At 41.9% G+C, this 25,978-nt stretch overlaps 1 protein-coding gene across 1 annotated transcript in view; it reads left to right on the forward strand.

Annotated features, from left to right (window-relative positions):
* The window catches only part of WNK2 (WNK lysine deficient protein kinase 2), a 102,356-nt gene that overhangs the window by 35,181 nt on the left and 41,197 nt on the right, over window positions 1-25,978 (forward strand). The window contains exons 3-10 of the mRNA XM_086755411.1: window positions 377-549; window positions 1,525-1,745; window positions 5,394-5,551; window positions 15,036-15,124; window positions 15,985-16,204; window positions 18,943-19,231; window positions 21,821-22,017; window positions 24,685-24,837. Coding sequence (XP_086611537.1) covers window positions 377-549; window positions 1,525-1,745; window positions 5,394-5,551; window positions 15,036-15,124; window positions 15,985-16,204; window positions 18,943-19,231; window positions 21,821-22,017; window positions 24,685-24,837 — 1,500 coding nt within the window. The remainder of the gene's footprint in view (window positions 1-376; window positions 550-1,524; window positions 1,746-5,393; window positions 5,552-15,035; window positions 15,125-15,984; window positions 16,205-18,942; window positions 19,232-21,820; window positions 22,018-24,684; window positions 24,838-25,978) is intronic.

Raw genomic sequence — 25,978 nt, forward strand, 5'->3', positions numbered from 1 at the left:
GAGGACATTCGTACCTCGCAACGCAATCATGCGCGCCTTACTCTCGGATAACGAGCCGCAGAAAACCAAAACAAGGAGTAAATGGCTGTGCGTTGATCCATCAAGCCACCGATGTTGCCTGAAATATTAATGGTGTCATGTAGTGTAGCGTAGCACAGACGTCTCTTTGTTTGGAGGCGAGCCTTTGTCTTCCTGACACTGGATTTAAGGCGAGTGCCCTAGTTGATACACGCTGCTCATCTCTTATGTAAAAGATTTCATAATTGCTCTTGATACAGGCAGAAAACAAATCTAAAATTCTGAATACCCTAACAGTGCAGCACCTTTGTTTTATTTTGTCCGTTCACCACTAATAATGTCTTATTTTGGATTATAGGACAGAAAACTCACGAAAGTAGAGAGGCAGAGATTTAAAGAGGAAGCGGAGATGTTGAAAGGTCTACAGCATCCAAACATTGTGAGGTTTTATGACTTCTGGGAGTCCTCTGTAAAAGGCAAGAGATGCATCGTGCTGGTTACCGAATTGATGACCTCTGGAACGCTAAAGACGTAAGTACTGCGCTCCTGGTGAGGAGGCTAAGAATAGCAATGGAAATTTTTAGAAAAATCCTACTTTCATACTCTGAAAAAAGGCACCTCCAGATAAAAGGAAAAAATGGAGCTGTTCTCTGGTGTCTGTCATTTGTCCCCGCGTTTGAACTGCGTTAATTTGACAGAGAGAATTTTGGCCTCCATCTCTCCCCCTGCTCTCCTGTTTCGATTACGCAACTAGAAGCAGCTCTGTGGTGTGTTTCATCTTCTGCCTCTGACATTTTAATTCATCAGGGTGTGTTTTTGTGATGGCTTTTCTGCTTGTATTTGCATGTTTGGTTAGAAAACTCAGACAGAATAGCACTTGAATGGTAGGATCTCTTTTTGAAGCCGAAGGTGCTGTAGGTTATCTACTAAACAATATTAATTAATAGCTTTTGGTACTGACAGCCTTGTTAAGGTTGATATAGAACAGTTGGCATAAATTCTGGAACAGATTTTCAGCCCCAATGGGAGCAGTGCTCATCACTGAATATATATCCAGTGTGCTGCTCTGCCAGCGCGTTAGCAGGTTTTACTTTTTCCCAAAATGTCCCCTCCCAATCGGTGTTTTAGGTAAATGGAAATAATGCAGGTGCATGGTACACAGGTCAAAGCCTCGTGGTTAAAATTAAACTTCAATGTTCTTCTGATTTGAATATATGAAACATTGTAAAACGGTTCTCTGCACCAAGTGAATCGCTGTATTATTAGACTTGCAAATATTTGAGTGTATTTGCACCAAAAATGCTTATTATCTTCCTCTCTGAAAATGAATGCTCTAATTCCTCCTTTGAAAAGATCTACATCTTTCCATTTTGGGATATTTCTGAGCTGCTAAAATGGCATCTAATAAGGGGCTTTTATCCAGCATGGAGTTTCAGCTGTTAAAGCCCCTAGAATCCCTAATAACACTTCGTTTTCTTTGTACGCCCTTGTGTGTTTGTGCTGTAGGTATCTGAAGAGATTCAAAGTGATGAAACCAAAAGTCCTGCGTAGTTGGTGCCGGCAAATCCTGAAGGGTCTTCTTTTCTTGCACACAAGAACTCCACCAATAATTCACAGAGACTTAAAGTGTGACAATATTTTTATTACTGGACCAACTGGATCTGTGAAAATAGGAGACTTGGGTCTGGCAACCCTGAAGAGAGCTTCGTTTGCCAAAAGTGTAATAGGTAATCCTCCTGTTCTTGCCTTCCTTCTGTTGGTGTGCTGGTTGTCTTTCTAATATCTTTCTTTCACCTTGTGCACTGGTGGGTTTTTCACTTGTGGGTTGGTAGTGGAGATTAAGTAGTTTCATGACTGTTCCCTTTATACCATTATAAAAATCTCAGTCGGTAGGAAATGGTATCCTGACTTCCTCTTCCTTCCTTCCTTCCATATCGCAATAGTAAACCATTTTTTGTTTGGTTTTTTAATTGAAATTTTACTTGGTATGCACAAATCCTTCTCCTCTCTGCTTCTAAAGGAGCAGCAAGGGTTCTCAGCAGCTTGTGTGCATCATCCTCCTGAGAACAGGCTCAGTGCCTGCTGGGGGCAGAGAAAATGGAGGAGCGGGCAGAGAAAGGATGTGGGAGTGCTGCAAAAACCTGGGAAAGCCCCTAGGAAGTGTTCTGCTTCCAGTGGTGCTGGGCTAGGGACAGGTACTTTTGCTGAAGGACGAGGCAGCGCCCTGCAGAGCCGGGCTTCTCTACTCTGCAGAGAGGTCACAGGGGAGCTGGTCTGGCTGGAACAGCTTATCCCCATTTACTGGGGCATCAGCAAAACAGGCTGCTTCTGCAGGCAACTGCAGAGCTTGTCCCTGCCTCGGTGCCATTCTGGCAGAGTTCTGCTGAAACAACACCTGCAATTTATTTAAAATCAGTAGGTTCGGAATTAGAAGAAGTTTCCGCTAGGATATGCGATAGCTGATGCCCTTAGGTGGTGTCCATGTGAGGGGTGTGAGAACTTGGGTTTGCTTGAACTGGGAGGACGCTTTCTGAATGACTGTCAAAGGACATAATTTCCTGGCAAAAGTTACATTTAATGTTTTCTCTGTAAATGTGATGTTTCCCTGAATTCCCAAACATTTTGTGTTTTTTACCCAAGCTTCCATAGCAAATCTCCCTTATTCGCATCTGTAGGTGGTGGTCCTAGGAAGCTGCAGATTCCTGAGAAATGATGCTGAAAGTGGAGGAAGTTACCATGCACTCCGTCGTTATTTCAAATTACAACATAAATGGAAATTAGTTTCTAGCTAATTAGAATTAGCAAACTGATAGTGACAACTGCTGTTCCCTTACGATTTATGAAAAAAGCGTCCTATCTTTCAAGCAGTAGTTGCTTAAATAATTATTTTAGCATCTCAGATTTTCAGGGATTATAATTCTTTACAATTTGTACAAAAGTATCGATCTTAATGGTTAGGGAGTCCAGTATCATTGAAGTCAAAATTATAGACATTTTGGATATGTGCTTGCCTGCTGGGGATCTGTTTAACCTTTTTGATTTTAGTGAAATCATGTTGGTATGTGTCTTTGAATTTTCTCTAGTTTTTAACTTCTAATAATTGGTGGGATTTTCTTCTGTTTAGGGTCAGTATTTCTTCACGTAAATTTTTTTACAGTGTAACGATTGTCCGTGGGACATAATGGAATAATCCTAGCAATACCGATACTGGAAGTAATATCAGGAATACCAATGCAAGTTTTTGTAAAATCAGTTGTTACCACCACACTGTCCAAGCGTGCTTGTGTCTAAAAGAAGTTCAACGCTGAAAAGGGCTGCAGGTTGCTGGCAAGGTGTCTGCATTCATTTTGGCAACGTAACCGAGCTTGTCTTTTTCATGAGTAGTGCTGCTCCAAGGAAGGAATTAGGAGGGCTTGGAAACGCTGGTGAGATGAGTAATTCAGCCCTCACCCTAGATGTAGTAGCTTTAAAGGAATATTAGTAGCTGCAATTTCACATTGGCTTGAACGGAATGAAGTCAGCATGGCTGAGGTCCAGCTTTTCCCTTGCTGTGGTTGTGCCACCACTGATGCTTGCCCGACCTTGTGGTGTATCTCTGCAGGGAGCCGAGCCAGGGCAAAACTCCGCCTGCCAAGAGCTGAGTAGATGCTGAGCAGCTTTACATCTAGGTGGTCTGTTTTGTTAAAGAAAACTTGTATGTATTCCCCCCCCACCCCCCCTCCCAAGGGATGGGGGGAAAATGTCATTTTCTTGCTATTTTGGAATGGTGTCAAGAATTTCATTTGCTTCTTAGGCTATCGCTATCACTTCAGGGGATTTGCTTTAAATGCTCCATTATTCATGAGATTCGCTCCTGCTTCTGAGTCTTGTTCATCCTAAAGCAAGGTAGCAGCTTGGAAAAACATTCTCTGGCTGTTGTTAACTGTTTCAGAGCGGCAGCTGCTGCCTGTGTGACAGCTGGGGGAAAAAACCCCAAAAGCAGGCGCTAAGTTTAGCTTTCGCGACATGGATCCGGCTGATTTACAAAGGCTGAAGGAATGAGTGTCTTTGAGGTGGAAGGAACAGAAAAAAGGGAAGAGATTGATCCCAAATTTGCAAAATGATTTTTACAGAAATGCTTGTGCTGAGACTTTTGTGAGTTAGGCCAAGTCTACTTCAGAAAATGTGCAAAAGCAATTTTTACTGACAGACACTAATTTTGAGATGTCGCTTATATTACCATTAAAAAAAACCCTTACCCCAAGTCCCCAAACATACAAGAACTACTTTTTCCTGGTATATGTTACTTTAATTACAGTTGTGTTTTTGCTGCTGATGTAGAGATGTCGTAACGAAAAAGGAAGGGACCCGCCAGGCTGCCACGAGGCTTGAGGGGACAGTTCGGTTACGGAGGTGGCTGCTGCTGTGCAGATCCGGGTCCTTCGCATGCTCCGAGGCTCCTCGCGTGCCTTTTGGCATCCCGGCACTCACGGCTCGCTGGTCCTCTCCCGCAGCACATGACTGCATTCATCTCTTCCTTCATCTTTTGTAAATGTGAAAAGGAAATAAATCAGTGTTGACTCCTGAGCATAAATTACGTGAGGAGATACAGTTCCTGGAGTAAATTACCTAAGTGTTAATTTTTTTCCCTTTTTGAGTTGTAAGACTGCACTTTTCGGAGTAGTTCCTGTGCAAACGTTGCAGGTGATGTAAGTCACCGCTTCTCATCAAGCTGCAGCTTCCCATTACGAAGCAGTAAGAACACTGCTTCTCTTAATTTTTATTCAGTTGCGCCAGATTTCCGACACCCTGGTCCCCATTGAGTAGGGCCGTGTTCTGTGAGTAGCCTCATTGATTTGTCCCACTAAACCAGTGACGGAATTATGTTCAGTGTTTTGTGCGTGACTTTAGGTGATTTGTGGTACTGCTTGTTTTTGCAGAGCTGTCTGGCTGCTGGGTGGTTGCTCTGTGTCTCGCTGGAGGGGAAAAAAGTGCAAATTTGCACTGATAAAAATAAGAGCAAAGGTTCTCATTTCTTCTCTTCTTTTCACCTCCACACACCTGTACGCATCCCTCTTCCTACCCAGAAAAAATAAACCATTTCGTGGTCAGGCAATGTGCCAATCTCTTGTTCTTTTTTGAAATCTTGATACTCTTTTCCCCTTCTACTATAACCAGCGAGCCATGGGTATGTAAGCATGTCTGTTGACTTTGGATTTCTTCCCTGGAGGATCCTTGAGCTCATTCTAGTTTCTTCCTTCTTTTGAAATAACCTTGTGTGCACCCTTATGCAGCTACAATGGGCACACTTTCATAGGTGAAGGTGATTGTGCTTAAAGCCATTTCGACTTTATAAAAAATTTACTTTTTTTCTTTTTTTTTATATGTCTGTGTAGGTACACCAGAATTTATGGCCCCGGAAATGTATGAGGAACACTACGATGAATCTGTGGATGTCTATGCTTTTGGAATGTGCATGTTGGAAATGGCTACCTCAGAATACCCTTACTCAGAATGCCAGAATGCTGCTCAAATTTACCGGAAAGTAACCTGTGTGAGTAAACATCTTAATTTCTATAGGGATTTTGTAATTTGAGGGTTTAGAAACATGTTTTGATGAGGTGTCAGTACTGTCTGATGTGCAGTGTCCTGTAGAAGTGGAGGTATCTTAGCTCTGGGTTATGCAAACCTATTGCAGGTTTACTTGTAGGCTTGCAATTCTGTGGTTGGACTGTGTTTGACTGTACTACAGATGCATAAAGTGTTTTCAGTCATCTTTGTTGCTGATTTTGGCTCCATCAGCCAAAAATACGTAAAACTTGGGGGAAAAATCTCCACTCTAGTCTTGCCTTCTAAATGGGGATTCCTCCGACGTGATCACGTTTCCCACAAAGCTAAAAGGACTAACTTTTACGTTACAGCCTAAATACTTACTTAGATATGGTGGAGGATGTTTGATTTGAACTTCCAGCACAGATGCTGGAAATTATCTGAAGATATAAAAAGGGAAAGATAGCAATGTTTAGTTTTGGAATCAAGCAGAGGAGCTTTATATCTGCATTTTTGGAACTCAGCAAGGTCTGGTAATCCTCAGACAGGAAGCATGGAAATGGGTTTGCTGTATTTTCAGGTAAGGTTAGGCTGGAGGAGAAGCCAATCTGAAATAATCTCTACACTAAATAAAATACCCTCACCAGCACTCTCACCCCCAGATGATAAATGTGTTTTTCTGCATGAGCTGTACTGCGAACTCCTGAGTCTGTAAGATGCTATCACATTGCAAATCACCAACTGCAGAGAAATGAGACTTGCCAAAGGCTTTGGCAGCTGCGATTATCTTCTATTCGACTTGGTTAAGTGAAACCAAGAGTTACAGGAATGTTTTTTTCAGGATAGATTATGTTAAACGGTCTAGTTTGCCAAAGATTTTCCCAGGTACTTCTTTCCATCTGGTTGCTACAAAAGAAAATAACGAGCTGTGTGGTTTGGCCCTTGTGCATCACCAAAAGCTGCCATCTGTGCACTCAGGGTGTGAAGAGCATAATCCTCTGAAAACAGCTGCTCTAAAATTTACAGAAATTAGCGACAGATAAGGTTGCTTTTGTTTCTTTGACCTATAGGGTAGAAGGAGTAGGTAGGCTTACATAGTCAATACACTCAGCGGATCCATCTCTTCGTCTCCAAAAGTGTGGTCCCAAAATTCGTTTGTGTTCCTCTTATCTGGCTCCTTGTTATGAGCAAAAATCTTAGTAATAACTGGTTGGTTTTGGGAAGCGCTTGAGGCCACTTCCCTTCTCCAAGAGGTTTAGTGAATCTGGCCGGTACGAGTACAGTTCTCTGGCATCCTGCAGTCAGCAAACGCTGCTCCAGGTCAAAATCTCTTGCACCGATATAGAGATGGTTTCATCACGTGTGCCAGATGACGGGTTTATGTGCAATTTAATTTTTATAGGCACAGTTTGTATTGTTCAGTATCTGTCTTTTCCCACCACTGAAAACCAGGATGCTGGGAAATTGGTGCTGCTCTTGTAGATTGCTGTGCTACCCAGCTGTGATGATGCTGACCTGGTAGGAGCAGGAGGATGCAAATGATTTGGGAGTCTATGTGTAAAAGGTGAAGTCAATATCACAAGGCACAGGAGGATGTCTCTGCTGGAGATGAGAGAGATGCCGTGACTTTCTGAAAGCAGGAGGCCGCATCTGAAGAGGGGAAGCAGCTTTATCTCATTTTTGTGTAAGCTGTTGCAAGCTGACATTTGTAGCTTGGTAAAGCTGAATCTTTCCCAATGGACTGCAGCCCTGATTTCTGGTAGCTTAACTCTCCATAGCTACTTGGAAACAATTACAAAAAAAAAAAAAAAAAACAAAAAAAACCAAACCAAAACAAAAAGGGGCAGCAGAAGCTACTCAGCAGTGCAGTTAGCTTCCTTGCTGGGGCTGGAGCAGCTCGCTGTGGTGCTGTAGGGAAGGCAGTGTGGGCAGAGATGGGTCTGCTGGTTTACTGACCGCAGGCTGTTGCGCTCTGCGCTACAAACTGGCTGGAAGCATGTGTTGCACCTTCTCAAAGAAGTGAAATACATTTGATGGCTCAGTGCAGTCGCTTGCCTGAATCCTTACGAGGATGGCTGCTTGTTCCTTGTCGTTATTCCACGGTACTTGATCTCTTTGTTATTCCACTCACTCCTGCCCTACAAGGAAAAGTTTATTCCATTTGGCACAGCTTGTTGGCTTTGCTTAGGTATGTAGTTCTTCAGATGTGCTCTTGGTGCCATCTTTGTAGGTAGCTTAGGAGACATCTTAGGCTCTAAAGCTTCACATGGTGACAACTGGAGTCTCATCTAATTTTAGGCTTTGGGGCCTCGACTTCTGAACGTGATAACCAGGTGCCCTTTTGGTCTTGTCACCTCAGTTACTGAATGGCTTTCAGGAGAAGCGTATGGCGTGGCGTGAGCAGCATGCCGAATTTGTTGGTGGGGCTACCATCACGGTTAGCTAATGTTAAGGCAACCTGGATATCGTTTAGAGCCACAAACAATGCAGATGTCTGCCGTTGCACCGCACGCCCTGAGCAGCTCTGTGTAGAACTCTTTAGCCATCTGGCATATTGGTAATTGAGACTTCGTGAGACTCTTAAGCCTCATTTATCAAAGCAATATCCAAGATGGCAAAGAATAATGATTAATCAGAGGATTCCTAATTAGATGTTATATTTCAATTTGCAGATTTAAGTAGTCCTTTTTTTTAAACACTGATAAAAGCCTGAGCCAACTCGTTTTCTGGGGCAATAACCTTTACATAGCTGAGGATTATATAGTATATTGTTACGACTTTGTAAAACTGGTCTTAAACTAGCAGCTCTAGAGAGATGGAAAATAATGCTTATCGTGAAGAACGAGTAATGGCGGAGAAGCTGTTGAAAAATCACTTTTTGAAACAGGATTGTCCAGCAGGGAAAGCTGAAGCAGAAGGTGTCAGGTATGGGCACGGAGGGTGTGTCTACTGCGTTTTTTCCAGCAGCGAAAGCAAAGGCAGTGGGATTCCTGAGCTGGAAAAATTGGCATTACTGTTGTTCCAAGGAAAGGGTTAAGCAGCTCCCTGGGGAGAGGGAAAAAGCCCCGTGCATGCCAGGAGCTTCACCAACTGTCAGACAGGAGGAGGAGCAGGGGGTGGACCTCTTGGGAGGGTGGGAGAGGGGCAGAGGAGATCCTCTGTCCCAGAAGGAATCTCTCTGCTGGGTTCAACAGCTCTAGAGGAGCTGCATCCGCAGAAGAGCTGGCGACAGCAAGGGACCCCGCTTCGACCCCCGTGAGTCGCCCAGCCGGCGCTGAGGGAAGCTGCTGTGGAGGTGGAGGAACGTGGGGTGCGGGGTCCTGAGCCGTCACCCAACGGTGAGATCTGCCCCGTTAGCTGGGGCGGTGGCGGCTTACAGACGAGAACTTGACAGTCACTTCACGTGAAGAGTTTGGGTTGGTCGTGTGGCAGCTAGGGCTAGTGTTGGGCTTTACTAGGCTGAAGTGTAGTGTAGGAATGGAGTGTAGGCTAAAACGAAGAGGCTGCATTAAGCTGTTTTCTTCCCAGTGTTGGGTGAGGTTTGGGGTTCTCACTGGAGCAGAAGGTGGCCCTGACTGTCTCAGATGGAGGGGATCGATGGTACAGCACTCCCAAGTGCTGTCACCTATTTCAGCTTGTAAGAAATTTACTTGATTATTGATGAAACTGATTTTTTTTTTGCAGCAGAAATGTAAACGCTACTTTTAGTTTTTTAAATTGAGGATCAATGTCATGTAAAAATGGGATTGCTGTGCCTACTTGCCTGATGCTTTTATTTAAAAAATATAAAATAAAATAACTCACTTTTCCTGCCTGGGGCTCAGCGTCGTGGTGGCAACAGCTGGAGGTGCTAATAGTGTCAAAAGGGGCCAGAACTGCTTGCTAGCGTTCGCATCAAGCAAGTGACTGCTGGTGAAGGTACAGGAACCACCTTGTTCTTCAGACTGCCTGTCCTTGCCGTGGGTTGTGCAGGGCTGCACGTGCCCTCCGCTGCCCAGCGCAGTCGGTGTATCGCTTTGGTTTTGCCGTTATGATATCTTTTTTTGATTGTTTCTACTCTACATCCTTACACTCTGTCAAACTTTTGCCTGCTCGTAGGATGTGAAATACGTCTGAAGCCGTAGCTGTTCAAGTCACGTGCATTGCTAGTCCTTATTCCTATAGAGTACAGAACGTATAGAGATTGTATAGAAAAAAGAAACATTACCTTTCTGAGACATTATGATGATTACACTCATTTCTTTCAGTGACCTTTTATTCTGCCTGGCCGTATTCTCATGGCTCAGTTGCTGCTTTAGTTTTCCCCTCGTGTTTTTGCGTGTGTGTGGCTGTATGTGTGTGATAGTCTGGCATCAAGTGGCAGTCACTTCCCAGATGTACAGATGAGACGTGCTCGTTACAACCTGGCACCTCTCCGTCTGCCCTTTCAGCCTGAATTACGGAGTGTAAACATAAAAAAAAAAAAAGATATGTAACATAAATAGAAAATATGTATTTTTCAAGCAACAGGTCCAAGCCAGGTTTACTGCAGTTAATTTGAAGTGATTTCCTGGTCAGCATATTTGCAGTGACCTTCATTCTGATGCCATAATCTCATTTTTCATGCATAACTTAATGGTTTTTCTTAGTCAGATTTTTTTTTTGTGTGTTAAATCATTCTGCCAAGTGATTTTGATGTAGACAATAGTGATGAAGCATCGGAGCCTGTGACCTTCCCATGCAGCTCTGGTCCAATGTTTTCTTACTGATGGCTGCAGAACGCACCGCCGCCCAGCTGGATCTGCCGGGGTTTCGTGGCGACCTCGTTGGGTTTAGCAGCACAAACCTGCACTTTAAAACAACCCACGTGTTTCTAGTGTTGTGCTTTGGCATTTTAAGTTTTCATATTGTTTCTTTTTTAGGTTTTGAATGTTTTCTCAGCAATCACAGGCTATATTCTGTATTGCTCATACAGATGGGATAAATGCTACAGCTGCAGCACAGCAACAACAGGCAAATGATATCATGGATGTCATTGCATGGACTTTTTGTGTGTTTCAGCTGTCATCTTAGATCTGCGGATAATCTTCTCAGATTAGCATTAAGATTGAGTACCTTTCCGGAGTGAAACAGAGACGAGTTTGTAATTGCACACAGTGATCTCTGCTGAATGTCATGGAACAAAATTCTGAGAAAACTGAGAACTTTACCTTCACTTTGACTTCAGAGACGGTGTGGTAGGGTGGACTTTCAGTTGTAAACATGGTTTCAGGTATTTTGGACCAAGGTTTTTTCCTTTTCTAGGGACGACATGAAGCCGGTGGAGTTCTAGTGGAGTTTTAGTCCAGAGTAGGCTGTATCTAGACTGGGAGGGCACCTCCTAGGTGAAAGGAAAGCCTTTAGAAAAATTACCGACTGACATGGGTTGGGCTTAACGCTGACTTGTCTGGCAGACGCTGTCTGTCTTATAAAGCGTTACGTGTGACTTTCAAATGTGTGCTCTGCTGATGGAAAAATGACAAACGGATATTTTCAGACCTCTGAGAAACAAGCTTCATGTTTTTGCCTGTGGAGATTAAAACTTTAATATCCTCTACATGCCTGACTGCAGGCTCAACTATTTTATCCTGGAGTGCGTTGTGTTTCAGATCTAATTGCTTCAGAAAAAGGTGAGAAGACTAAGTGGTGATGAGGGATTGGAAGTAAATCATCGTGTTTGAGATGGATAAATTCTCAAAAGGGAGATTAATTGATCTTCTCTCATTTTGCTCTTGGATTATATATGTATATTTTTTTAGTGTTTAAAGAATTTGTATGAAAATACCCCTATGCACCTTAGTCAACCAGTTAGCCCTGCATTTCAGATGCAGTGGTGTTGAATTCACTTTTGTTTACAAGACGGCTGTTCAGTTTTCAAACTGTCCTGGCTCACTCCTTAGCTAATACACTTTGAATTTTGGTGCCGTGTTTCCTTGGGAATGCTCAGGAAAGACAGATGGCTTTTGTATAAATGAATGCGATGAGTCCTTTGATTGCAAAAAAAAAAAACCTGCGTTGCGCATAAACCCCCTTCATTGTCAGGAGGCTGGTGGGCACTGGGGCGCAGCGCTGTAGGATTTGCAGCATTACGATGAGGTGGCCTTGGAGATTTTAATGAAGAGTGAGGAGCAGAAGCGCGCCGTGGCATATGGGCACTGAGAAAACACTTTGGCAAAGCCGTTCTGTTCGGTACTTCACTGCGCATATTTTGTCCTTGTTTGTTTTAGTCATCTATTCATAGCTTAGCTGTTCAGTAGATTAATACAATAGATGTTTGGAGAGGAGCCAACTCTCCTTCAAAAGATGTTGAACGTAAAATGGTGTTTTGGAGACATTACTGGTTTTTTTGGGTTTTTTTTTTTTTTTTTTTTTTTTTTTTTGTGGAAGCCATTTGTAAGGTCAAAAATAGGGGTCAGTCATGAGGGTCTATCATGTCCTGCCCTGCTCCGTCCCAGTCACGTCAAGAGTTCGAGTCAAACCATGTAAATGAAGATTGTTCATGAATTCTGGAAAAGAAAATTAAATTAGAGAGATACTGTGATACGCCTTACACTATTTGTGTGTCTCCTGTTCAGTGTGTGTTAAGCGTTCTGTGATTATAAAAAGCAGTTGGCAGGTTCCCTCGAGTGCGTAGCTGAAAGCTCTTCAGGTGGCGTGGTCAAAGTTGCCTCTACTGCTTTGCTGGGGTTTGGGGGGAGTTGGTTTGGGTTTTTTTTTTTTTTTTTTTTCAGTTAATTGACCCTGCTGCACACTTGTGGGATATTTTCCAGTAAACATTAAGCTATAGCAGATAGATGATGGTCTTTATTACCCATTCTTCTCAGTAAGTGTGATTAAGATGGAAATCAATGGTTTTCAATAGCAAACTGGAGTGTTGGAAAATGTAGAGATTTGTCCTTTCGCTTTCCATTGTGAATTACTGAAGATTTCTTCAAACCTCTCCCCATCTGAGAACATGGTAGGCTCCTGTAGCTTTAGGGCATATTAGGGTACAGATGATTCGTGCTAAAAATGGCTTTTGGTACTTTTTTTTGTTGTCTTTCCTTTCTAATTCAAGTCTTGGAGTCCTCAAGAATCACTCTTGACACACCGTGGTGTGCTTTTATTTCTTTTAAGCGAGACTGGGCTTTGGCAGGCAAGCCCCTCCCCATCATTTTTACACATTTTTCTAATATGCAGAATTGGAACCCTCATCTCATAAGTAAGATTTAGGTTTGCTTAAGCAAATCATTCTTTTTAGTGGGTCACAGCCAGCCAGCTGTGTGTATGGATTATTTTGTTTTGTTCCTGCAAGAACGGTTTGTTTGGATCTCAGCAGCTCTCTGCCTAGGCAAAAGTGGGAGGCTGAGGCTTTATATGACTATTCTGTGATTTTTTTTTTTTTAAGTTTATGAATTACATATTTCACGCTTGAGTTTTAAGACAAAAAAAAAGAGTGGTTGACCTGAAATAAAGAAATAAATCCAAGTTTAAAGTAAAATCTGAGACTTGAATGGCAACAGAATGTTAATAAAAAGCCAAAAGTAATCTGATGCTGGAATATTCAGAAATTCTCGGAGATGTGCCAGCCTCCACTGAAATTCACCTGTAAAATGTATTCCAGACCAAGTTTCTGGAATTCCAGACATTTTCTGCAATACCTTTTTTTTTTAAGCCAAGGCAGCATCAGGTGAGCCAAAAGTTCACTCTTCAGGACCTCAGGCCTCCTTATCTGCCGCTGCGTGATCTGTTATTTTCTGTTCTTTCTTTAAAAGGATTTGAATGGAGTTAAATGCCCAAACCCCATTCAGTTATGTGCTTAATCAGATTCTGGTTTTTTAGATAAAGGAAATCATGTTTCCTTTTTATTCTGCTTATTGACTTTATTGGGTCCTTAAGTAATAGTGTAACTGCGGAATCTGTTCCCAAATTAATCTGTCAAATTTTCATCCATATACATCTTGTTTTAGTAGGTAGAGATGTTACATGCTTTTAAAATGGAATCACTTTTTTTTTTTTTGTGGTTTAAGCTGAATGTCACAAAAAAAAGCAGGATTCAGCTGTTGTCACCTGCAGCTGAATGTACACGGGAAAAGTATTCACGGGAAATCTTCTGCTGAATGGAGCAGGATGAGTTACCAGTGTTACAGGTGTTTGGCTGTCTGTTAGTTGCTCCTACGTCGTTTGACAAGGGGTGTGGTAGGGTGGCCTTGCTGGAAATGACGACCGTTCCTAACGGAACATCCCTTCCTACCCGGCGTTGGAAGAAATTGTCCAGCCTGGGCTTTGAAAATGCACAGCTGCACGTGTGTGCTAACTGCCCAGGTGTTCCCGGTAAGGATTGCTGTGGTATAATTTGGATTATGTCTACAGAAAGATGACATGATATATAAACTGTTATTTAGCCTGAGAAATTGCATACTACTACTCCTACAGTCTCTGTGGTGGTAAGATATATCTTATTTTAATTAAGAGGCTGTATACCCTGAGGAGGACCATGCTGAGTTAAGATCTCGGTGCTGAAATGTAATAAAGTAGAGAGAGATGATCTGTGACTGCCCTTGACATGTGTGTGTGTGTCTTTTACATCCTCTCCCTCATCTTAAAACTACTCCACCTAACCTGAAGGAAATGCAAGCTGTTCTGTTGCACCTGCGTCGAGCCAGAGCTCCCGATGTGGAGGAGCAGATTCTCTGTCTCTAAGTGGTGTTCTGCAATGAGCAGTTGGGTTTTCTCCTTGAAAGGCCGTGCTCATAGGTTAGCTCTTCCAAATCTGGAACTGAACGCTATTCCCAGCAAAAAATGCCAACGTTTGATGGAGATTTAACTTGATTTATAGGTTACACCTGCTCTGCCACTCATTCCTAATGAGATCCTAACAATGTGCTGGGGGAACGCAAGAGCGACGCAGAGCTGTTGGGCATGTTCTCCTGCTCCCCTGCTTAGTCCTGGAGGATTTTTTGGGGGGTGGTGGTGTTGGGGACATAGAAGAGCAAAAGATTTGTGGGAAACAGGAATATGCACTATTCGAGGGATTTTTGATTCATTCTTGACACTGACAATGTGAAGAAAAACACGATTATTTGTCTTTATTCATTTAGTGTTTTGAGAGTTAAGGTAAAAATCATAAAAGGAATAATTCCAGAAAAGAGCTATTTTGAAAATTTAAAATTGGCTGTTTCTAGAATATTGGCTTCAGAGTCCATGGGATATAAAGGTAAGGTTTGCAACGGTTGGTAAAGAAAAAGGGAGGTTTGCCCTGGGTACGGCTGAGTTAATGTGCAAACCAGTGTGCTTATTTTACAGTGCAGTGGCACTTGGAGATTTAGGGCTACCATATTTCTAATTCCATTTTGCATTAAGATGAGCAACTTTAAAGTATTACTTACTCCAAGGGTTGAATTGACTGTAAAATGTAGGGAAAATATCCTTAATTAAGAGATATAATGTAATTCTTTTTCAAACTGAATTGCTTTTCTCTATCCTTTTAGGGTATAAAGCCAGCAAGCTTTGAGAAAGTTACTGATCCTGAAATTAAGGAGATAATTGGGGAGTGCATTTGCAAAAACAAAGAAGAAAGGTTTGTTTCAAGTAATCAAGTTTTGTATTAAGTAACGTGTACGCAGGGATTTCAAAGCTCTCTGTGGATTTTTGTTCTGGCCTCTGAGTCTCCCCTGTGAAAGAAAAAATGCAGACTGGAAGTACAAATACAAATGATTGCCTGCTTTCCAGCCATATAATGTCAGGATAATTGAATAAATGCTGTTGTTGTGTCTCTCAGCTTAAAAAAAAAGCTGAGATGCTGTCAGAAAGCATCACTGTGGACACGTGAGCTAGCGTATTCTAGCACATTCTGGCATAGCTGTCCGTAAAACCTTGCTCGGGAGGTTCTGCGTGGACCATCGAGTGTGGTGGAGGTCGACCACAAATGTGATGTGGTAGATTCACCGCAAGCTGTTACAGCAGATTCCGTTGACTCATTGGCCTCTGGGGATGGAGACACGTGGTGCCTTGTTTCCAGCTTTGGTGTTAAAACCTGGTTATCTTACAATGGCCTCTCCTAATGAGTGTATCTGCTGTTCAGTATTTCACAAATACGTTTTTTGGGGAACTCAACTGACCACCTAGAGGGAACCTCTTTTTTACTAGTCTCTAAGCTCAGTTGCTCAGGAGAAGTTGAGCAGAGCTATAATCTGCATTTCTGTACCTGCTTATGGTGTTTGAACATTGCTGAGGCTTTGTGAAATAGGAAACATCATTTTTTCAGCAGTCCTCAGTAACACTGGAAGTACTATGTCTTTTTGCTAAGAACACAGATTTGTTACGGGTGAGCACTAAATGCATGGTAAATGTTTTTGCCTTTAACAACAGTTTCTTGTCACAAGTCTTTGAAATTGCTTAACACTTGCCGTATTTGAGTATTCTTTATATCCATTGCAGATATGAAATTAAAGATTTATTAAGCCATGCCTTTTTTGCTGAAGATACTGGGGTAAGAGTGGAACTTGCAGAAGAAGACCATGGTAGGAAATCCTCTATTGCCTTAAGACTCTGGGTAGAAGATCCTAAGAAACTGAAAGGAAAACCCAAAGATAATGGAGCCATTGAGTTTACTTTTGATCTGGAGAAGGAAACTCCTGATGATGTTGCACAAGAAATGGTAAAATAAACTTCTCCTGACAAAAATGTATATATAATAAAGTAGTTCATAAATCTCAAAGGACAGCAGGAAGGAGTCTGGTAAAGTAACTTCCACCTAAACCATTCCAGGTGTCCAGTTTAAGCAGTTTCCCTTGATTTTAGAATGAATCCTGCAAGAAGGGGGTAAATGGGGAAGAACTAATAACCAAGCATGAAAACAGATGCATGAAATGGCATTTCAGATAGCTTAGGGACTATAGAGATCTCTTCTTCTTTTCTATTTTGAAAACTCTCTTGCTGATCTCTGTTAGCTGTTGAATGTCTTCAGATTTGTTTGGAATCTGTTTAGTTTCAGACAGCAGCTTGAAATAAATTAGAAGAGTTCAGAAGTTCAATCACAGAATATTCTGCACTGAAATCTTCAAAATGCTTCTTTCCATCTTTTCTGTCGGTGTTACTTAGGAGGAATGTAGATGAGGAAAGCCTGTGGTCAGCCTGTCTGTCACCAGACATAAATAGGAAACTAGATTCAAGCCTGCGGCACAGAGTTAGAAATAAGCTTTGGGTTTTTTAACAGATAAGTTTAACTTGGTGAATTTCTATTTGAAGTTCTTAGAAAAACTATTTTGTGTTTCAGTTTCAATATATAGTCCTTGAACCTGTGTTTTAATGATGTCCTCGCTGCAGTTGTGTAGGTTTTCTGACGTCATGGAGACACGGGGTCAGCAAGCACTGAGTCAAGGGTCTGAATTTTCTTGTTCTTGCAGCGATGTTCCTATTATAATCTGAATCCCAAGGGATCCCATTTAATAGTGTTGTCATCACCACTCCTGTTCTGCTTAGGAGGCACTCATTTTGGTGATGCTGCCTTACTGTGCCTGGATGCATCACCATGCACTCCAAATTTAGTGGGAGAAATTCAGGCTCCTCTGTCTTCTTGTCATTACTTTGCAGTAGGTCCGATTTTTTTTTTTTTTTTGAGCAGTGTATTGTTAGAGAACTCATTTAGTTTAAAAGTTGCCCTGGTACAGTTACTTGCTGTTATGTTTTACATGTAAATATTTATGGAAATATTTGGAATTTTGAAGGTTACTTGGCCCATAGTTGTGATATTTTGCTTTGAAGAGGAAATAATTCTTGTTAAAAGTATATTTTAAAGGATCACTCCTTATGCCCTATCCCAAATAATTTTAAGACTTGTGTTTTAGTGTTACATCAACAGTTACCCAAGTGACTGCATGTGAAATGCTTTCAAACTTGAGGCTGTTGGGACTGCAGGCAAAGGGGGACATTTACTCCTAATTGTCTTTTTCTGGCCCTTATGAATTGGGGACACCAAAGCCATGAGCTTTCATCAATTTGTGTGGCTTTATGTGCTGTGGAAGAGAAGAATGAAGGAGACCTTTTGAGTGCAGGCAATTATTTATAGTGATTGATGGGTTTTCAGTAGTCAGGCGTTCCAGCCTGTCCAGATGGTGTGGGCAAAAGGAACTTGAAATGTTCTGATGGGTTTGCAACCTGAACTTACCTTTCACAACCAGTGAAGCAGCACCTCTTCATTAAAATTTAACCATTCTCTGTATAGAGCTGTAGGAATAAGACTTGTTTAAAAAATTTGTTAATATGTCAGATTTTCAATGCTGTCCCATTAAGCTTTGTCGTGAAGGATCTACTGGGCGCGTTACTCAATACCACACAAGGTTCTCTGGACCTGTGTGCCTCTTCCCTCGAGTCCCTCTGTTCTGTTGTCAGCATTTGCTGGATCATCCGTTCGGGAACGTCAGTCAGGTCTGAGGGCGTAGGCAGTGGAAAAAACCCATGTCCATCTGCAGCTGTATCCTAAGCTGCTTTGCACCTCTTAATTTTAGACAGCGAAAATCTAAGCTGTAAAACTATCTCGTGTGGGCAAGAGCAAAGAAGGAAGACCTCTACGCCTCCTCCGTGTATAAATGCTTCCATATCTGTAGAATATGCATTTTAAGAATGTAGGGAGAGCAGGCAAATCTGTTAGGTCATTATTAAACTAAAATCCATACCCTACGCTGTAGGCGATTATGCAAGCAAATGGCAGAAAGATGAATTTCCATTTTCTCTGTTGAGCGGTTGAGAAAGCCTTGTCCCCTTTTCGGTCAAATGTGAACAGTCTGCATTTGACTCAATTATAGGGTTTTTCTTTATGAAAGTAAATCAATACTGACTGACTTCACCATTTAAGAGAAGTTAATCTGAGAGGAAATTCTGTTAACGTATTTTCCGTCATGACTTGCTCACTTATCAAGCGCAGCAATTTGGGAAGCTCTGTATACGGGAAAGGTTAAGGCAATACATTCTGATTTAGGGATAGTATGGTTTATTCCAGTTGCATTTTTCAAAGAGCATTTTTCAAAGATGTTTTGACTATTGACTCTGACTATTCTGTTAGTCTTTAAAAAAAAAAAAAGTGGAACCTCTCTGCAGTTAAACTTGCTCTCTTCCTCTAAATGGGTGTTCACTGGTGAATAAATCAACCCAATATATATTCAGGTCTTAGAAATTACATATTATCATTTTAAAATGCATTAAGGATAGAAGTTTTATTCAAAAAACCCCATCAAGCTCTTGAGTTCCTGTTGTTGTGAGGAATAAATATGTAATTCATGTTATTTCAAGCTGATAGTTTCTCTGTTAGGAAGAGATTTGAGTAGTAGACGTGCGTGCACACGTGTGTACGCACATCCTTGCGTAGGTAATCATGCTAAGTTTGTGCCTCCTCTGTAGATTGACTCTGGATTTTTTCATGAAAATGATCTCAAGATAGTTGCGAAGTCCATACGCGACAGAGTAGCGTTAATACTATGGAGAAGAGAGAGGATTTGGCCTAGGATGCAGTCGGAGGAACGGCGGGACTCGGAGTCTCTGGAGAAGTCGAAGACGCCGCAGGCGCAGCAGGTCCAGGTCACCTACCTTTCTCACACCGGTCACCACGTCCTGTCGGAGTCGGAGGAGCCTGAGGCGGACCAGCATCCCTTTCAGCAAAACCTGCCCACCAGCGTCACGTCTGTTGCATGTAAGTCCCACGTTGGGTTTGTGTGCCAAGGGTGAAAATCACCAGTGATCTGAGCGCGGCGGTGAGATGAGCTGCTGTGCGTGTTTTTGCACAGTAGCTCAAAGAACTCGGGTGTCTGACAGATGCATAACAACTTTTGAAACAAATAAATTTTCAAGAAAAACTGTATTGTATAGCGATAGCTGCTCCTTCAGTAGCAAGAAATGGAGAAGTGGGAAAGCAAGGAGACCTGCTGCTGGACGCAAAAAATACGTATTTTCTGTGGCAGGTGTTGGGATCAACACGAAGTTTGTGCGGTACCATTTCAGAACGTGCAGATGCTGAACTGGCACCAAACTGGTGGCTTTTTCAAATGATGTTGGAAATGTGGAGATGTTTATTCAAAAGCAGACCTTGCTGAAACCAAAACGCTGCAGTTGCTTGTGTTACTTTTGATGGGTTGTGTGAAGATTTTTGCAAAGCTGTGCAAAGGTCTGCAGCGGAAAAAAAATAATAATAGTCCATCTCTGAATGTTACACGATGTAATTCAAGATTGTTTCTTTGTTTTATTTCTGAGCATCACACTTATCTCCAACAAACAGCGAGGCATGAAGAAGTAGTATTTTTATTTCCCTAATGTAACTTGTCCCTGTTTCTGTCCCCTAAAATCAACCTTTGCTATCAAGTCAAGCTCTGATACTGAAATCTTAATCTATTTATACATTTAAATATCTTGAAGGAAATGTTGCCAGATATTTTTAGCTTGGAAGGTTTGAAATTTTGAGAAGTCTTTTTTTTTTTTTTTTTTTTTTTTTCTAGCCAGTTTTTCTGGTAAAATCTGATATACATATTTTGCTACTAAACTATTATCATAATGTTTCTGTTTTACTGTTCTGGACTTTTATGGAAGCATATTTAAATTAAAGATGCATTAACTTTAGCAAAAAGACAGCTGCTGCTGTAATTCAGGTATTGTGTAAATTGCTGTACGGAGGTCTGCTCTGAATACTAAAATAACCAGGCATGCCTCTGTGAGAAAACAAATCTTTACAATATATGAGAAATGGCCATATTTGCATAGCACTCAGAATATTGCAGTATTTACAAAGCTTTTTTTTTTTTTTTTTTTTTTTTTTCCCCTGAAGCTAAATTGAACTTGTTTAATTTTTTTTGGATCATATACTTATTTAATGCTATCTAATTTCTTTGACAAACACCATGATTATGACTCTTTTTGTTTCCAGTGGTGCAGTGAGGCTTCTTGTGCTTCCCATGGTTTGGTTGGGCATGAGTTGGCAGAATTTTATACCAAGTATAAACCCCCCAGATTATTTCCTACTCCTCCTCAACTTTTAATCAATACTTAGTGAATTATTAAATAATACAATCAGATGTTTTTTAATATTTCTTAGTGATGTTGAGCCTAAAACTTCTATAAATTACTGTTCTACCAATTCATATAGTGACCTGAGGTGAAATGTAAAAATGTAAATTAATAACTTAATGTGTGTAATGCATGTTGTTCTGTAAAAAACTGACTCACAGCTTTTACTTTAGCACTCTACCATCATACTCTTTTGAGATTGTAAATAATTGTTTTTAATCAAATGGAAGTGTGTATGCGACTGCCTTCTTAGAGTACGGCCATGTTGGCTCTTTTTAGAAATGAGCTGAATAAACATAGAGGAGAGTTTAATGTTGGGAAAAAAAAACAAAACAAAACAATTGGGAGAATAGTTTGTGAGTACTGAGGAGAAATGCCATCTCTGGTGCTATTAAACCATAATTTGTTATTTAAAAGTCAAATAAGTAAAACCTTATTTGGAATATGGAAAAAAGGGAAGATGGAAAGTGTCAGAAAAAGAAATGGCATTTAAACTTAGCTGTAAGTTAAGCCTTTTTTTTTGTAAGTGTTACAGTTTTTCCTTTCAGTTTTGAGTTTTAAATCTCTGTTAGAAGCTATTTGTCTTTTGGGTACTTACCGTTACGGTCTTGATTGTCTCATTTCATTTCTCAAATGAAGAGAACAGTAGCTTATGCTGAAGAAGAACTGAGTACCTGTACTTTACAGGCTTCAAAAGTCATGAAAAGACATCTTAAAATCAGTAACAGTCGAAAGATTTATTTCTGTTTGAGAAAAGAGACAATTCTTGCCCAGTATCCAAAGCATACAATGGAAAGAAATTTGTAATTTTCAGTGCTACTAATAAGAAAAGGTGCTAAAAGTTAGTGCATCCCTGGGAGATCTCACTCTAAAAGACTTGGTGATCTGCTGTGAGCATTACAATTGGGGTTTCCTTCCCTTTCATCCTACAAAATCTATGAACATCTGCAGTTCTTAATGTCAACCTTATGCCCTTTAAAGGAAATATCAATATGCCTGAAATATCATTGTGCACAGAAATCCATGGTGATGGATTTTGGCTTAAGAGAAGCACTGTGTGCCTTTTGGGGAAAATAACGTTTGTGTTGTATAATTTATTTATATCATGGAAAGGGCTAGGCTAGTAAAAATGCTAATTACGTAAACCGATGTTGACCTTGCTCTAAAATCATTACTTAAACATTTGGAGTTGTTGAGCTTTTAATAAAAAATATTGTTCTTTCAGCTGACAGCACATTTGACAGTGGCCAGGGGTCCACTGTTTATTCCGACTCCCAAAGCAGCCAGCAAAGCGTCATCTACTCGTCTCTGCCCGATGCGGTCCCTCCTGCTATCCAACGGGTGTACAGCCCACCTGTGAGCGAGAGCCAGGCTGTGCCCCATAGCCTCCAGCAGCTGGGGCACTACCAGCAGCCCTCAGGAGTAAGTCTAAAGCTTTTCAAAATCGTTTTGTAGCCTAGATTGTATTTAACAGCTCCTTCATGCTCTGGTTTTCAGGAGGTGTGGATTCCAGGGCTTGTTTCGTGTATTCCTCGCTCAGCTCTACTGGTGGCGACTTGCTTGTAATACATTTCTAGCTGATCTGAAATGTGCGCTTAGGAGATGGTGTCTGGCTGGCTGTGTTTGCCGTTCTCAAGAAATGCCTCACTGGCAGCTGTCATACTTTGAGTAAAAAAGCTTCTTATCTCTACCTTGCCGCTGGGCTACGTCAGTAGCTTTGCGATTATTAGTTTCAAACTCATGCAGGTGTTTGAGAACTGTTTTGTTTGGTTTTGTTCACTGGCAGTGTAGCCACCCGTTATCATTCCTTCATTTGTTCAAGAGCCTCTTGGGTCTGATGTTTCTCCCAGTTGTGACAAAGGACATGGATCTGGTCACTGCCTTTCTGGCTCTGGGTTTGGATTTCATCTTGCACAGAGCTGGCGACAAACGTCCATTACAGAGGCTCCAGAATCAGGTGGTGGTAGCCCCATCAGACATTCACACTTGCTCCTGTTTTCACCCTGTTATGACCTTGACCAGAAGCAATTGATGGAACTACTGGTGCAAGAACAAACACATGTGAGTGAACATACACCTTCAGGTGCTTCCAGTGAGAGGCATGACATGAGTGGGTCATGTCCTTCAGAAACAGCGGCAGTGCCGTGATCCAGTCCAGCCTGCACCCGTTACATGCGGCAGGCAGTGCTCGCGCTGCTTTTCGCCACCACAGTGACCCCGTCGTGGCTTCGACACCAAACACCGCGTCCCTTCCCCAGGATCTAAGAGAGGAAAATGCGGATCTGCAGAGTAGAGAAGTGGCAGCAGGCATGTGGTGTCTGGTGGCACTGGGGACCTCTGCACACCCTATGGAGCGAACGGTTCCTCAGCAGCCTCGTTGGACGTTCCTGGCCTGTTCACTTCAGCCTGGCTGAGATCAAAGCGTGTCAGAAGTCTTGATGCCTGTTGAAACTGCTCACTCCTCAGGTAGCCAACTCCCAGAAAATGCGGTGTGTCAACCTCTCCCACAAATCAGCAGGCCATGAGGCAGAAGTTTAGACCTGCCTCTGTTACATGAGTCTTTACAATACCTAATTAACCAGAAGGCCTGCTCTTCTCCCACAAGACCTGGAAGAGCTGCAGAAAACGTTCCGCCTTCTGAATCCCGCAATGGTGGATATGCCAGCGTGCCTGGATGGTCCCAGCCCTGCTGTAAAGTGTGTGCTGGCGAAGCGCCGCTGGCGGAGAGCAGGCTGGTGACTGCAGCTACCCCGAGCGAAGGGAGCAATGTGCCTAGTAAAAATGATAGTAACAATGTGGTAGGTTCTTTTTTTTTTTTTTTTTTTGTTTTATCCTATTTGACTTGAGAGAACAAGTAAAATCCAGGACCAGGGTTTTTTTACCTGCTTGATCCAGATTTACCCTTCGTACTTGGGAAGTGCATAGTTTTCCCTGGTTTTACCTTATATTTTCCAAAATGCCTGCAAGAAATTCTGAACTGTACTTTGTGAATGCGTTGAAACATGACTCCGTTTACCTGAAGGGAGAAAATTCATCCCTGGCATCTGTAGCCAGCTCCCTCCACTGTGGAAAACATACATCTGCTGGGATGCATCCTTCCTTGGTTCTACCTGGACAACTCATATATAACACTCAAAAGGCACATCTTGAGCAGGATTTTTTGATTGAATTGAGCTGTGCAGCATACTCTTAGAGCAGACTCACTCTTTCCATTGATGGGTTTCGGTAATTTTAACCTAAATTTAACCCTCTTTTTGCCGTTGAGGGTTTGGAAAAATAACCTTTATTCACGAGCGAAATATTTCTCATAGCTTTTTATTTTCTGACTTTTTTTTTCTTCCTGCAATAACCTAGGTTAGAAAAATTACAAGGTTTGAAAATCTCAGCAAACTGAGGAAACAAAAGTCTGACTCAAAACCTTCCATTTTCCAAGGAAAAAAAATAGCTGTATTTATCTGGGAGGTTATTTACCAAGGTAAAAAGCACGTAACTGGAGCTGTAGTAGTTTGGTTTTTTTCAGGCTTATGAGTCTGTATCACATACTGTTTATTTTTAATTTATCTACTTTGTTTGAAGTTTTAGGGAACTGCTGTTGTTACAAAGCTCAACTGAATTTCTTTTAATTTTTTTTTTTGTTTCACTTCCACTGTGGTTTTAATTTGTTTCTCATTTCTCTATTCATTTTCTTGGCATCCACTTGAATAAATTACCTGCTTCTTTGGAAGATAAAGGTTCTTTATGAAATTGTAAATATCTGTGTGAAGATGAATTTCTGTTTTGCCCAGCTTGTTGCTGTGGGTATATTCTTGGTCGCTGTGTCTGTGCTTTCAGTGGTTTTACTGCTCTGTGCGCTTGCTTCCAGAAAGAAACGCAGTGCAATTTGATTGTCTTATTTGGAATTTGCTGACTTTTTTTCTGTGTGTTTAGATTAAATAATTTTCCTTTCCTTGCAGGTAACTTTTCATATATATTTTTTTCCCCTCTGTGTTGATCTGAGTGCCCAGTAGACTGTTCCCTTGCAATTCTGTTGTTGGTGAGCAGTTGCAGACACCCCTAACGTGAGGGTGCTTCACGCTCTCCCCTCTGCAGCCTGGCCTCCCCACCGTTCAGCCTGCGCCCGCCGTCGTCTCCCAGCGGCCCCAGCACTACCAGGAGCCGGCCATGCCGTTCCCCGTTGTCCAGCCCACCACCGTGGCCTCCCTGCAGCTGGGGCAGCCGCAACCGGTGCTGGCCAACCAACAGGTGAGAGCTTGGCCGCTGCCAAAAAGCGCTTTTCTTATCCCATTCCTTACCCGTGCTCTCCGCCAGCCCGTACCTGTAGCACGTTTGAGGTATTTGAAACTGTTAAACTGCCACTTGAGAGACTTGGAGAATGGGGCAGAAGGCATTGGGTTGAAGGGATGGAAGAGTAATGGGCTTGAGGACAACCGTTGGGTGATAATACCTTGGAATGTCCTGATGTAGTTTAAGACTTCTCTGCGTTGTGGCTTAACAGCATTGACTTGAAGCCTTGCGTTGCTTTCAGTGTACTGTCTTGGTCCTTAAAAATTGAATGGTTTTTTTTATTAATTTTGCGTTATTATTTGGCACCTCTTTTCTAGAAGGTTAGAAGGAGACTCTGCCTGGTGTCAATTGTCTTTGCATCCTCAGTGATGCTGCTTTTTGAGTTGTGTACACCTGTTAAATAGAGTTCAATATAGACATCCAGCCAGTAGCTTTATCTTCCAAGAGAAAAGTCCGCGTCTCTCTGAATTGTCTCCAAATAGTAATTCTTTGTGCATTTTGATTTATTAAATTCTCCCCCAAACCTGTGTTCCTTACAGGTATTCACCAGACCCCTCTCTCAAGCGGCTGAGGGGCAGCTGCACAAGCTGCAGTCACTTCTTTGCACAGAGCAGGGGTTGGTCTGGGAGGGGCACAGCCACAGACCTGTACAATGTGGTCATTTGTGGCTCGTTTTTGTGATTCTACCAAAAAGCTTGGCTTGCTTTCCGTGGAAAGTGTTGATGAGGCTGAGGAGTGTATGTCTGCTTTCTGACTGGCATGTCATACCTCTCCAGACCTTTTTATTTCTCAACATTTATCTCAAAGGCTGCCTTTTTTTTTTAAGGACACCCTACTCCTCTGAAAGCACCAGTATAGGAACAATGTAGTTTGGTGTTCTTAACTTCACATAAGCTTATGTTTTTCTTGTCATATATCAGATTTTTTTCTACTGGGCAGGGATATTCTTATGGTTCTCTCAGCCAAAAATTTTACACTTATGCAAATTCAGAACCTTACCATTTCACAGATCTCTCTAGTGGACTCTGAAGCTTTATGCTGACAATTCAAAATCTGTTGTTTATTTTCCCCCATGAGTAAATGTTGGTTTGGAGTAGGA

This window comes from Chlamydotis macqueenii, chromosome 10 (assembly GCF_036417535.1).
Source record: "Chlamydotis macqueenii isolate bChlMac1 chromosome 10, bChlMac1.mat, whole genome shotgun sequence".
Taxonomy (NCBI): Eukaryota; Metazoa; Chordata; class Aves; order Otidiformes; family Otididae; genus Chlamydotis; species Chlamydotis macqueenii.